Source organism: Chelmon rostratus, chromosome 10 (assembly GCF_017976325.1).
Source record: "Chelmon rostratus isolate fCheRos1 chromosome 10, fCheRos1.pri, whole genome shotgun sequence".
NCBI lineage: Eukaryota > Metazoa > Chordata > Actinopteri > Chaetodontiformes > Chaetodontidae > Chelmon > Chelmon rostratus.
The window spans coordinates 14,434,826-14,448,733 of record NC_055667.1 but is presented as its reverse complement, the minus strand read 5'-3'; the positions used below and the strand labels follow the sequence as shown (position 1 = coordinate 14,448,733).

Sequence of the window (13,908 nt, the reverse complement as noted above, 5' to 3'; positions counted from 1 at the left end):
TCATTCATATAATAGTTCATGTTGCAGTAAATCGTACAAAAAGACAATGAAGCAGTCATCGTTGGAAGTTTAGCTTTACATGTCATTGAAGTGAATGAAGTTCATGGGCAAACACCACATGTTTTGCCTGCTATAACCTTTATTTTGTGGTTCTGTACCAACTCACAGTATGTTTCATAAACATTTAACTAATGCATAAAATTGTGAAAAGAGAGTCAGGCGTGTATTTCTTCAATTTATGTATCTTTCAAAGTTTTTTGAATGGTGGAACTTAAAGAAAAAAAAAAGGTAAATATTACAAAACTATCCAAATGTATGGCTGGAAGTAACTGCAACAGTGAGCATGTCTCTGTCCCAGTCCACGTTATTAGGTGCGTACAGCATCTGGCTTGAGGAACAGTCTGCTGTGCCAGTAGTCTGGGTTGTCGAATGATGTGTTGCTGCCAGGATCCCCCATGCCAGCGCACACCTTGATGTATCCCCCGATCCCAGCACACCTGCCACTGCCCGTCTCCTCGGGAACAGCCCTCCCCTTCGCCGGGAGGTTCTGGTAGTCTGCCTGCTCCCACCCATTCGGCACCGCTCCAAGTCTGGTCATCTCCTCATACTCCTCCACGTTTTCTCCCCCAGCTGTGAGCGCATCTGGCCTGGGCATGACCATACCACTCAGATTCCCCTGAAGGGCAGGTTGTTTATTTGTGCTGTGGTACTTCTCCTCTTCCTCTTCCTCCTCCAGCTCTTTTTTCAACACCTCCTCTGTTTGGTCTGTTTCCTCTGTCTCTGCTGTAATATTTGCAGATGTTTGACTCCCACGTCTCTCCCATGCTGGATCCCCCTCTCCCTCAGTAGAGTTGGATCGCCTGATATCCATGTATTCATACCTGCCTATTCCTTGGGCGACTTCTCCTTGGTGATCCAGAGCTCTGTTCCCATTATCAGAGTCCCCAGTGAGCTGATGATCCTCTTTGTCTCTTTGCTCTGCAGCACTCCCTTCACACTCTCCCTCTGCTTGCGTACTCCTTACAGCCGAGACTGGTGTCACAGATTCTTTGTCCTCTACAGGTAATGGAGCCATGACGATTGTAGAGGGTAGAGGTGAGGTTTTATGACAAAGTGCCACCGAAGGGGCATCAGGCTGTGACAAGGCGCCGCTGGCTGAGCAAGGAGGAGCACCAGACTCTTTGCTCATGACTTCATACTCCTGGGAGGGATTTATCACCACGGGAGAGAGATTATTCTTCAGTCTTGAGCTTCGTCGCCCGGAATGAGAGATTTTACAGACTGAGGGGAAGAAGATCAAGGGAAAGGCCTTGATTATGTGTTGTTTGTGCTATAACTTACCAAGTATTTCCAAAAAGCAACAAAACAATCAAACAAATATGGTGAGTAAGCCTGGTGCAGACAGTTTACCTCTGTCTGGAGTCACAGGTGACCCAGCCAGGACGTAGCCATAGTGGTCCACCTCCTCCTCATCCTCTGCCGTCCACACCTTGTACGAGGATGGACTTGATGCTGTTGAGAGCTTCCTGTGCCGGCTGATGGATATTCGAGGAGTACCCCTCTCAGAGCCAAACCTGGCCCTGTGAAGACTCCCACTCCGTAAGCCTTCCTCATGCTGCTCTGCCTCTCTGCCACTCCCCCTGAACTCCGACCTGTCGGGCAGCGTCCGCACCGAGCTCAGTCGAGACCTCTGAAGCCACAGCTGAGACAGAAAAGCGAAGACTGACTGATGCAGCAGCTCATAGAAATGAGTCCTATTACTTAAAATTTATTACATAAATGAGACCCGAGGGACCAGAATGACACATTTTAACATGAGGTAATGGCTTACTGGCAAGTGCTGGGCTGTAAAATCTATTTTAATATGGCAAATGTAGTAATAATATAGATCAAAGTGAACCTGTAACAGCTAAATATATCTACTTTATAGCTAAATATATCTACCATCTGTCTCACAGGGTGGGAATGTGTTTGCATGCATTTGTGTGAACATGTGTGTCTGTCACACCTGGCGGATGCTGTCCACAGGGCTGGGGGTCATTGGCAGGTATCCAATAGGTCCGGCCTGAGAGGTGCCACTCTACAAATCAGGGAATAAAGAGTGTTAAGAGCTGGTTCTTTTGCTTCTGATTCACTCACAACAGTCCTAAAAATGGGTCAAATCTAAGACGTATTTCATTACCCTGTAAGAATTAATCCGTGAACGTGACAGACTCCATGATGGAGAGTGTTGGAGAGGAGGAGTAGCCAAACCATCCTCCAATCCCTCCTCGTCTTGGTCCTCCAAATCTGCCTCCAGAAGCCCTCGCTCTGATTCTCTTCGATGGATCTCTCCTGCAGCTGTTTCTGCTCCTTCCACCTACAGAATGGCAGGGGAGCACATGGTTTAAGGTCTCAGTAAACGACCAGTGGACCAGTTTGTAAAATAAATGACGATAGCCTCACCTTGATGACCAGATATCTCGGTGGGTCTCTTGCCATGCGAGTGAAGTCACTGGCCAGCTCTTTGAAGGTCGGCCTTATATTTTCATCGATCATCCAGCCTGAAGAGAAAAAGCAGAACAATTCATATCGCGTTTTTCTGTGTATGTCCGCACCGTTGGGGCATCACTCACATTTAACCATGACCATGTAGACGTCTATGGTACAGATGTGGGGCTGTGACAGTCGTTCGCCCTTCTCCAGCAGACCCGGCACTTCCTGAGGCTGCATGGACGCATACGGTTCCGCGCCAAATGACATCATCTCCCACACGGTCACCCCTGTCCGGGGAGAGAGACGCAACATTTAAAAAGCTCGCCCTGCCAAAATTCACAGACGGCAGCTTTCAAGATTTATTGGCACAAACTGCGCAAGACTACACTCACTCACACAAACACACAGCCTCTCACCATAACTCCAGACATCACTTTGATGAGTGTATCTCCGAAACAAGATGCTTTCCAGTGCCATCCATTTTATGGGCGTCTGGATTTAGAGAAAAATTGCAGACAAGTCATGCAGATTGATTCCATTACTGGAAGAGACAGAGAAAACGGAATTAACAGTTCAAGGTGTATCTCAAAATGAATGAGTCATAACAACCTTGGTGTCAGTGTAGACGTATTTCTTGTCGTCTGGATAAAGGAGGTCAGCTACGCCGTAGTCAGAGATCTGGACCTGGTAGTCGTTCTTCAGCAGGATGTTGCGGGCAGCCAGGTTCCTGTGGACCATGCAGTGCTCCTCCAGGTAGTACATACCCTGAGACACAGGTATACATACAGCTCACACCCAATATATACTCTGACAGTTTACTCATGACATTTTGTTGCTTAGTATCATACTTGCAGCTGCACTCACTTTAGCAATCTGGACACACCAGTTGAGCAGGCGCTGGGGGTCCAGGCTGTTCTTGTGGTGCCTGATGTGCTCCAGTAAGGAGCCCTGTGAACTAAGCTGGGTCACCAGTTGCAGACTGGGACCTGGACAGATGCCCAGCAGCCTGACGATGTAGGGATGGTCCAGGCTGCCCATGGACAGCATATGCTACGCAGAGAGCCAGATGTCAAACACTGTGTGCTTTTTTTTGACAGTTTTAGGACATACATATTGATCTTTTGGTTGTATTTGTATAAAAACTCACAATGACGAGCTGCATGCATAACTGTACATATCAAAACATCTGACTTCTCATTCGCTCTCATTACATTCTGTGTTATCTGTCACTTTAATTGCAGTTTATTTCAAGAGACCAGGAAGCTCTGATTCTCACATCAGTGATCTCAGTGAAGGTCTGCCGGCCTGAGCTGTCCTGGATGGTCTTTATGGCCACAGGGATCTTCACTGTCTCGCCCTCTGGAGTCCAAAAGCCCTTAAATTCAAATCAAATGTACAATACAATGTAAATCTGAAACTATAACAGCGCACAAACCAGTGGCGAATCAATGGATGTCCAGGAAGACAAAGAGGTTAATGAATACCTTGTTCACTGTGCCAAAAACTCCAGAGCCCAGGGCTTTGATTTTCCTCAGCTCTGAGGGCCTCAGGATGCGGGCATGAACCTTGGTACCTTTCTCCCCGGGTCCCAGAGGCTCAAAGCTCTGCCAAACAACAAGAGTAATTCCCACATGATTTTTTTTTCTCTCTGAAAACAAATGCAGCTCATGAGGTTGGACTTTCTCTAAAATCTCACCTCTCCGCTCTCTAGGTACCTCCTCATGGCTCTCTTGCGGCGGATGGCCAGGCCTCGGTGGTAGAGCACGCCCAGGAAAAACAACACCAGGCAGAAAATCAAGCCAGCCGGGACACCCAAAGCTATGCCTGTGATCTGACCGCTGCAGACACAAGCAGAGAGAGATGCCAGTGTTACAAGGCCAAAAAGTCAGAAATAGAGATAAGTAAAATAGTAGAAATGATAAGTCATGATAAGACTTTGCTTTGCAGAAACTGGTCCTGTGGCAACAACAAGAAACAAAAACTGTTTCTTCAAGGTCGACTGGTTGTTGCAGCTGCTGAGACACCAACACCACACAAGCATGGAATATATTCTCATTGGTATCACGCACAGAGTGCAGCACATCAATTCTGCTGAGCTGAAGGGAGAATGAAGCAAAGTTTCTGACTCATAAATATTCACACTAGCAAAAGCAAGAAAAGTGCAAAAAGTGGTTGAAACAAATAATGTCCAACAGGGCAGGAATGTCCTGACAAATAATTTGCTGTCAGGTCCTATTACTTGACATTTGCCTTACTTTATTTAGTTTTTACGTGTATGAATTCAAAAGGACGTCAGTACTGTCCTGTGTGTCTCACTGTGAGCTGCGGACTGATCTCATATATTGCAGTGTTTTGTATTCACCAGCAGGGGGAAACACTCACCTACTTACTGCCAGTCTGGCTGCCTCCAAACAATCATTTAATCCTGGGCCTGAGCATCTGTGACACATAAACACATCATCACCTTCAAATGTGTTGAGTTAATGGTTGCTACAAATGTATGTTTTAAGTCCAGGCTCACCCCTGTGTGCAGTTGTGGTGACATGGTTCACAGTGACCCTCCCTGTTAGGGTACTTGAAGATCAGCCCCCTCTGTCCATCATTAACTCCAGTGGGGCAAGAGGACATGCAGTAAGGACCATCTCGAAGGTTGGCACACGCCACACACTTGTCTGCACCCTGTCAAAGACAGAGAGGCAGGCAGAAAAACATGGGAGACACTGAGACAGAGTGAGAGAGATTGTGTTTAACACTGTGGGGAGGCAGTGTAACCTAAATGAACCAAGACGTGGTGCAACAGACCGCCTTTGTGTAGTTGTTGATTCCAGCCAGAATAAATGATTTATGTCTGACAGCTAGCTACAGTATGTAATTTGCAATGTAATGGGCAGTGAATTGTTTTCTTAATGGAAGAAAGCAACATCTGTGCAAGCATTTTGCTGGGGTTTTTGTTGGGCAGAAGGTGTCACAAGGAAATCAAAGGTTTTAAGTTGCTTTTGAGAGCCACAAATCAAATTTCTTTCAATAATTTAGATCCATCACTGCAGTTTTTATCAAGGAAACAGCAGCACATCCAGACAGTATTTATATGACTGTGTCAAGGGTATAGATTTGGGTTGAGATGTGGGGAGACACAGTAGAACAGTTTTAAGAGTGACCTGTCCCCCCATCCTCAGGGGAAATTAAACTCTCCTACTGTAGTGAAGGTATGGCTGTAAGAAATTACCACACCAAGAAAACATTAAAAACAAAATGCTAGTGTGGTCGGACATATTTTAGAAGTATTTGTCATACCTCCCACAAATATTATGAGTGGGTAGTGAAATGCCAAAGTGGGCCAAAGTGTACTATGAAAGGAAGTGATTACCAGTCCAGTACAGCTGGCTTTCCCACTCTGAGGCTTACACTCCGGATGACAGGCCACACACTCGCCATCGGGCCCTGCAAATTCCCTTGGTGTTCTAAGGACACAATATCAAAGGTACATACAGATAGATGAAACGAATAAATGAAACCCAAAAACAACCTCAGTGAGAACATCAACACATACAGGCATCTACTGACCCAGTGTAGAAATTACAGCTGCCCACACATGTGCCATCTCGGCTGTAGTTCCTGCAGGAGAGACACTGGTCCGGCCCCGGGCCCCAGCAGCCTGAGTCTGAACACAGCGGGTCACAAACGTGGCCTTCTGCAACTGCACACACACACGACAACGTGAGAAAAGCATCGGGTTACTCCTGCAGCAGCACATAATTCATGCTTCCACCTCACTCTAACCGAAAACACTGTAGTGTAAAAGAAGATGGGGCTATTTTTTCTGATCTGATATGTAATGTATGTAAAAAAAAAAAAAAAAAAGACATTGGTAAAAGTATATAGATGCTTCAGCTCTAGTGTAACAATAGGTAACAAGTTCAACACTCTGGATTATAGGAGAGGTTTTTTTTTTTCGCTCTCTCACCACATGCTGCCAGTGGCCTGTTGCTGTTGAGGTTGTTGACTCTGACTCGGCGGCCTCTGAACAGCTGCGTCCAGTTTACGGTGTGGTGGTAACAGAGGTTGGCATTCTGACTGATGTACACACTGCCATCACTGATCTCCCGGAGAGAGCGCAGGCCCAGCGAGGTAAGAGTGGGGATGCGCATCACCATCAGAGAAAAACGCCTTTGGTTGGGGGATGGAGGAGGACAAGAAAAAAACAGTGGCAAAATAACAGCGAGGTTAGTCGCTAAAAGATTTGAAGTAGAGCAAACGTCAAAGAATCACTCAAAATTCACACCTTACATGAAATATCTCAGTTTGGGCAAGAACACAAGCATCAGGAGCAGCCTGAGGTGTACAGCAGGCGCTTCGTTAAATCCTGCTGGCTCTTTAAACATCTGCTGTCTCCATTATTCATTCTCAGGTTCATTTACTGTCTTTAACCGAGTTAACAATCTCTCCTGAAGTGCAACCCAGCCTTACTTGTACAGCGACCTCCCCTGAATGGTAGCGAGACTCGAAAAAACGGACAGATCGTTCAGCTCTTTGGGCCACGACTGGATGTTTAGAATGTCTGACAATAAAACACAGAAATTATATGAAAAATGAAATAAAGTAAAAGGAAACTGAATGCACTCAAACATTGCTGCTGCATTTACAAGATTTGTTAGCATCAACAAACTTTCCTGTATGTACAGACCTGTTATTTCTCTGACGGTGCGGAACACGTCCAGCTTTTTGGCATCCAAGGGCGGGATGTTTTTAAAGTCATCTCTGTGAAGAAGAAAAACATCATATGAAGTTGACTGCATGACAGCGTACTCTGAGACTCTTCAGTCAGGGGCAGACAGTTACCCAAGAATCCCCGTGACCAGGAAGTGAAGGCTGCCCTGGATCTTGGTGCAGTTGATGAAGCTGTCGATGTTGCTGGAGTCCACGGTTTGTCTGTGTTCGGCGCCGGTGCCTTCACACACTACGGGGACAGCCAAACAGCGTCACTGGCTTTGATGACTGACAAATAAACTCAGCGTTGGAAGTGCAAAGTGTTTATTAGTGTTAACCTTTGGGGCAGAGTCCACTGCAGAGCTCACACTGCCTCTGGCCTTCTCTCTCCACCTCCATCTTGTCTGGGGGACAGACGCTCACGCAGGAGCTGCCATCCACCACAAAATGAGCTACAAGGAGAGAGAAAAGGAGGATGATCGACTCCAGGAGAGAAGGAGAATCAGCGTTTCAGACCCAGCATCAGGCCAGGTCTGATACCATCATTTCACACGTGACACACACAGGTTTGCAATGTTTGGAAGGTTAGTTAAAGCGTGTTCCACGATGCACAAAAACAAGCAAGAAAGCTGAGTATGGCCACTCACTGGGACACTGGGAGACACAGATGGATCCGTACTGATATTTGGCATTGGGGTTGGTCTCCATTTGAAACGTCTGCTTGTTGTAGATCAAAGTCTGGGGACACTGTGGCACACAGGCTCCAGAGTCGTTGAAATGACGACATGCCTAGTGCACAGGGACACACACACACACCAGCCAGGGACGCAGGATTTTAAAGTCTGCTACAATGAACTGTTGCATTCACATGTTTTGTTGTTAGAAAACGAAACGCGACAGACAAAAAATAATCAAGAATAATGTGAATTTGTTGCTGTTTGGCAGCTGACTCAAACTGGTCTGATGTGCCAAGAAGTGGATTGATAGTCCACAGTAAGCAAGTGTCTGCAAGGGGATTTCCACACCACGCTGCTGTATAGAACTACTAACAAAAAATAGCTGCCTGGAAGATGGGAATTAAATCCAAGGAGTGTGTATGGTTTAGAAGTGGATAAATATGGCTCAAATCCAACAACACTTACGAAGCAGTCCACATCCAGAGGGCCTTTACATCCCGCTGCACACTCTATGTGACAGCAGTCCCTGGGGCTCGTCCCAAAACAGCGGCCATTACACTGTGGAGCGCACACCGTCTTCGTCACTGAGACACACAGGAGAGACGGGTTGGACAGAGGTCACCAATGTGTGTGTGTGTGTTGTGTCTTTGTGTTTGCATCTCCCTCTGTCTCTATATATTTCTGTCTATGAAGAGAGACACTCTGTGAAGAGAGAAGGTGGAGGAGGAGAGTGATAAAACTCAGAGAGAACGTCAGGGAGAGAGGGGAAACAGAACAATTGGGCACTCACAGATCTGACACTGGTCCTTGTTTGGCCCCCAGCAGTAATCACCACAAGATTTGTGGCACGGGCCTGAGAAAGGGACGCAAAGACAGGCAGCACTTGTAAAAAAGAGACAATCTGGAGATAATTTGAAAATAAGCGAATCAGACGATCCCAACACCGACCTCTCTCTCCATTGTACTGGATTTCAATAGGAGCACTGCTGTCCCTGATGATGTCTTGCCAGAAGATCCAAGGGCCGTAACTCAGGTACTTGTTATTGATAATCTGCACTCCTCCCTCCAGAATCTCTGAGAAGTAACGGGTGAGAGATTTTACCTTACCTTCTTCTTATCCAGTGACAATATCTCTGTACCCTGAAATTATCAAATAGGTTCTCAGTAATTTAAAAAATGTTTGATTTATTTCTAAATCTCTCTTAAGGAAGACACTGCAGGTGTATAGGGTGAAAACAGACATCACCGTGATGTCTGTTTTCTTCTGTTGCTTCATAATAATAATCTCAGGAAAGCACCCTTTAAACCTTGCACACGGGACATATTTTCTTCATGCCTCTCTTTCACCTGTCAGATTTGCGAGCCCCAGCTGCCGCAGGCCACTGGAGCCGTCCTTGGGGTAGTTGAAGAAGACAGACAGAGCAAAGCGTCTTTCATAAAGGCTATTTCCTCTGATGACCCGTAGCTGCCCCAGAGGAATCTCCTGAAAGTGGTTCATAGCAATGAGGACATAGCCAGTCACCTCACGGATTGTCTGGAGGGAAAAAGGAGGTATGAACATCTATAGCTCGTACATACAAATCAGTTAAAAGACAAACGAGAGAGGAAGGATTTTTTACCTTGAGGAAGGAGAAGTCCCAGTTACTCTCAATCTGAGTGATCTCCAGGTTTCCCATGATGATCTCACAACCGTTGTACCGGTCCTTTGTCAGGTTGTACTGATTCTCCTGCGAACCTGTGGAGCTCAGTCCGTTCTGCGTACCAGTACACACCACTGATATACACAGGGAGGAAAGACACTTATCACTAAGTCTGATGAAAACAAAGCACACTCAAAGAGGAACTGTGGGTCAGTATGTAACGTACAACCAGCTGCTTCACCACAGCTCACATGTACATTACACCACAGCTAACTAATGTTATTGGATGTATTTTTCCTAACTGTCCAGGGAGCCATTGATTTCTGCTCATTTCTGTAATGCAGACTGTGATTCAAGCAAGTTTTTAGAGCCTACAGAACTATTTTGATGCCATGCAGACATGAATGGAAACCGGTTGCAGCTGGAAATAGAGGAAAGACATTCAAAAACATAGCAGGGCCTAAAACATAACATGAAAAATGCTAGAATGGTCCTTTATATGTGAACAAATGTTGAATATATAAGTACTGGGTTGTTTTTGCAGTATTTATGGATTTGATGAGTCTTTCTGATGCTGTGTGTGCTGCTGTGTTGGCTGGACAGTTTGATGTGAAGCAGATTAAAACTGGCAGGCTCTAACCCTGCTACATGGAGCCGTCCAGGCCTGGGGCTGATGGGCTGGAGGCCGAGGGTCGAGGAGAGCAGGGCTTCTCTTCAGACAAAGTGCCTCATTGTGATAAAGCTATAAATGTGGACAGTGTGTCCCAGTGAGTGAAGAGTGATGCAGTGACAGACAGTGCTTCTGTGTGTGTGTGTGTGTGTGTGTGTGTGTGCATGTGCGTATGTGTGTGTCTGAGGGGGTCTGCGTTGCTGAGATCATACCAACAGACAATGGGTCATGTGTGAGTAGGCCAGTCTGGCACAGGGAAGGGAAATATCGTGAACGGAAAGAGACATACACTCCATCCCATACTGACTAATAAAAAATGTTGCACTGGCCCTTGTGCAGAGCTCAGGCACCTGCAGCAGTCTACACGTGTCACATTTCCTGTCTTCACTGGGAACAAGCAGATAACCCAGAAACTTGCAGCTGCACTGACGTGAAGCTCGCAGGTTTGTTGCAGGTATTGTTTTGGAAAACATTGCAGAGCTGCATGTTGACAGATGACTGCAGCACAACCCACATTTCATGCACTCACTCATTTATGCAGAGTTCCCTCAAGTAAACACAGGCACTGAAAAGAAGTGGAACTGTGGAAGGTTATCTGGGAGAGTTGCATGACAATTCTGACTGCCAGGGCAATTAAAACACATGCACAAGCACACTCCCATGGCCCAAACAACTAGGCAATCTTTTTGAAATGAAAATGAGTGGTTGGCATCATGCACCAAAACACAGACAATCATCTGCAGACTGCACATGTCTACATGAACATGACCAGTTGTCCTCAAAAGCTTTTAACAACTGGGCTCATTGCCATGCAGGCGATTTTGCCTCCCCCAGAGCATAAATGTTGCTGCCATTTGTCACTAACAGTACATAAAGCAGTGATAAATGCTGCATTAGGGGCCTCAAAAGTCAAGTCAAAGTCAAAGTCAGCTTTATTGTCAATTCTGCAGTATGTACAGGGAGTTAAAGTCCAGGTTGTGTGTTTTTGTGGAGGAGGGGCAGAGCAGGGAGAGATAAGTCGATAAGAGTCCAGTAATAACAGTAAAATAAAGCACTCAAGGAGGAGAGCACAGTAAGTACTGTGTGACCTGACATAAAGAACTAAATGATGAGGGTGAAAAGTTTAGAAAATGTAGCCCTCTTAACCCCTCAAGAGTCTACAACATTCATGTTAATTACTATATTCTATTCTATTCTATTCTAATCTATAAATATGATTGCGTACCATGTTAGAGGCTGTGACCCTTTTTAGGCAGGCAAATGTTGAAGAGTAACTGCCAACATGTGAATTCAAGCAGGAAAATAAAAAACATAATTTCCTGGTTAATGTCTCTTAAAGTAGCAATTGATGAGAATTGATGAAACTATTTTATTAATTATAAATTCCCCTACCTTCATGAGTTTGGGATGATGCTGTTTGTAGCCTCCATGATAACGTCACACACAGTAATACGAGTCGCCAATGGATCATGTTGGTGTTTAGTGGGTTCCTATCATATCATACAAGCGTTAGGTAATCCTCCGAACAGGCGCTGTTGCGTATGGAAGGATACACAGATGAAGAAAACATATATTGCAAATTATAAGATATTCAGCTTCCACGCTCTGTCAGGTGAGAGGAAAGTCCGATATCATGTAGCGAAAGTGAAGGAGAAATGTAACTCCTTTAAAACTTGACGCAGAGCATTGGTCTACAGAGCAGATAAAGTGCGCTAAACGCAAAACTGAAAACGGCGAACAAGTGGCAGTTTATTTTGACGCTGGGTTTTCCCTCCCGGAGAGGGACATGTGATTGGCCAAGAGCCGATTCATTCACCAATCAGAGGTCGGTCCGTCATTTTTTTTTCTTCCACAATTGTTCCACTGAGCATCCAAACGGGTAAAAAAAACTGTCAGATTAATGCGGATGTGATTTGTCTTTATTTTCTCTCACATACAAATAAAGTACCTCACAACAATCACTTTATAGGAAAGCTCCATCTGAATAATACTGAAATGAATCAATCATCTACCTTTAGAATGACTGCCTTTGTGTACAAATTAATTCGAGTACTTCTACTTCTAACAAGCTCCAAATGATCCTGATCTGAACCGTTTACATTTGCACCAATGTGGACGCCATGTAACCTTCATGGTCCCTTTATGTGCACTTATTTTGATTTCATGTTGTCAGCTGCTGCCTGTGGAAGCGCGGCTGTGGTCTCCCAGTCAGCACCCAGCACTGTGAGTGGCTGCACTGTTTTCCCTGTAAAGAGCAGTATTGTCCCCGCAGCCCTGTCAACTGGTTAATCACCTCTTTGATGCGTGTGGAGCGGCCTGTCACAATGGCCACATTGTCAGACGGTCAAGTGACTTCTGAACCCAAAACAAGAACACGCTTAATTTGAGAAAATGGCCTCAGAGCAGGCAAGATTTCTGGACATTAAGCTGTAAGTGGAGAGCGGTCGACTCACTCATGGATGGATATCAGTAACTGCCTCTGACAGATTTACTGTTCATCTTATTTTGCATGAGGAAGAGATAGTTGAACAGTTGCTGCTTGTTTGGAAGCATCCTTCTGTGGAAATCTGACCAAGAGTGAGACTATTCCATCATCATTATTATCGAATTTCAGTATAAATGTGTAATTTAATGTTCTGATATGCTCATCGAGCATCAACCTGTACTATTAAGTGGAACTCCTAACTGCCATCCAGCAGGAGGAGACAGAGTCTGAGGATTGGGGCTCCCCCAGCACAGCTGCCGCAGGGCGCTGTGGGAGGTGGACTCTCAGCCAGTGTTAGCTCCTCACGGCTGTTTTGACATTATTATTCTTTGACTCATAGGTTTTGGTACAATCTCTCATCTGTTCTAATAAAAATTATCAGCTGAGGTTTGTCCACTTGCCTGCTGAATGGTGGAAAACTTTGCAGAGCAACATAACTCAGTAAGTTGGAAGAAATGTTCACAACCGGAGTCAGTCAATCAGTATAGTCGAGCACATAAACAGCTGTCAGTGTGAAGGTTTCACTCTTGCTCTTTGAACTATAACTATAGTGATACCAGACGAATAAAGTTTGGGGATTATTTTTCACATTCTCAGGAGGGTTTCTCTGTTGTCGGGTCAAGAAAAGTGGCTTCAATAAAGGCCTGATGAGTCCACGGTTTCTGCAGAGTCTGGCAGTTTCACAACGCCACCGTGGTGTCAGCCTTAGTGTCAGCCCTGGTGGCCCTGTCCCTTCCAAAGGCGAGCTGTGGGGGTGACTGCTGTGGCCTTTTTGCGGTTGCCACTCCCTTCAGAGATTGATGAATTGATTGTGGGGCTGCTGCCAGTGTGTCTGTGCCCTGGGCGAAGGCGTCCCGGTTACGGGTGGGAATCCCAGCTATGGCATCCGCCCTGGGGCTACTATTGTAGCCGTCCTGCAGGGGGCCCTGGGGGCTGGTGGCCCCGGGAGCAGCTCTGACCCACATACTGCTGTCACACCCCTGGAGACACAGCGGCACTCTCCTCTAAATGGACCTCTGATTGGCTCAGACAAAATGACTCTCTGCGGAGTGCTGCAATTCCGCTCAGGGAGACCACCTGATTGTGCCAAACTTCTCTTGATGGTCGCAGTTAGGAAAGGCCAAAAGAGAAAGACCACATAGATCCATGTCCTTCCCACCTACTTGACCCGCTCTTTCCCTGCTCACGTCCACCAGTACATGTTCAATAATCAAGCTTGTATGTGCTGTTAGTCTGGCTTTAGTCTAAATTTGG

General features: G+C 45.8%; 1 protein-coding gene across 1 annotated transcript; it reads right to left on the bottom strand.

Annotated features, from left to right (window-relative positions):
- Positions 1–29: 29 nt before the first annotated feature.
- erbb3b (erb-b2 receptor tyrosine kinase 3b) lies at positions 30–11,883 on the bottom strand. Its single transcript, XM_041946130.1, has 28 exons — positions 11,562–11,883; positions 9,479–9,633; positions 9,207–9,393; positions 8,808–8,933; positions 8,650–8,712; positions 8,325–8,443; positions 7,830–7,971; positions 7,521–7,634; positions 7,315–7,432; positions 7,160–7,233; positions 6,943–7,033; positions 6,440–6,642; positions 6,040–6,172; positions 5,843–5,936; positions 4,997–5,154; positions 4,858–4,914; positions 4,172–4,313; positions 3,960–4,079; positions 3,752–3,850; positions 3,340–3,525; positions 3,085–3,240; positions 2,892–2,967; positions 2,616–2,762; positions 2,446–2,543; positions 2,183–2,359; positions 2,009–2,080; positions 1,411–1,702; positions 30–1,281 (listed from the first exon to the last, which is right to left on the bottom strand). The coding sequence occupies exons 1-28, from the start codon at positions 11,638–11,640 to the stop codon at positions 368–370; spliced, it is 4,392 nt and encodes a 1,463-aa protein (XP_041802064.1). The 5' UTR covers positions 11,641–11,883; the 3' UTR covers positions 30–367.
- Between the last annotated feature and the right edge of the window lie 2,025 nt (positions 11,884–13,908).

What these genes read in the sequence shown, in the direction of transcription:
- erbb3b (XM_041946130.1), bottom strand. Translation starts at nt 11,640, where the DNA reads ATGATCCATTGGCGACTCGTATTACTGTGTGTGACGTTATCATGGAGG. An exon ending in GGGACTTCTCCTTCCTCAAG is followed by an intron (nt 9,394 to 9,478) that starts GTAAAAAATCCT and finishes TTTTCCCTCCAG; the next exon opens with ACAATCCGTGAGGTGACTGG. An exon ending in TTTTTGGCACAGTGAACAAG is followed by an intron (nt 3,851 to 3,959) that starts GTATTCATTAAC and finishes TTTGAATTTAAG; the next exon opens with GGCTTTTGGACTCCAGAGGG.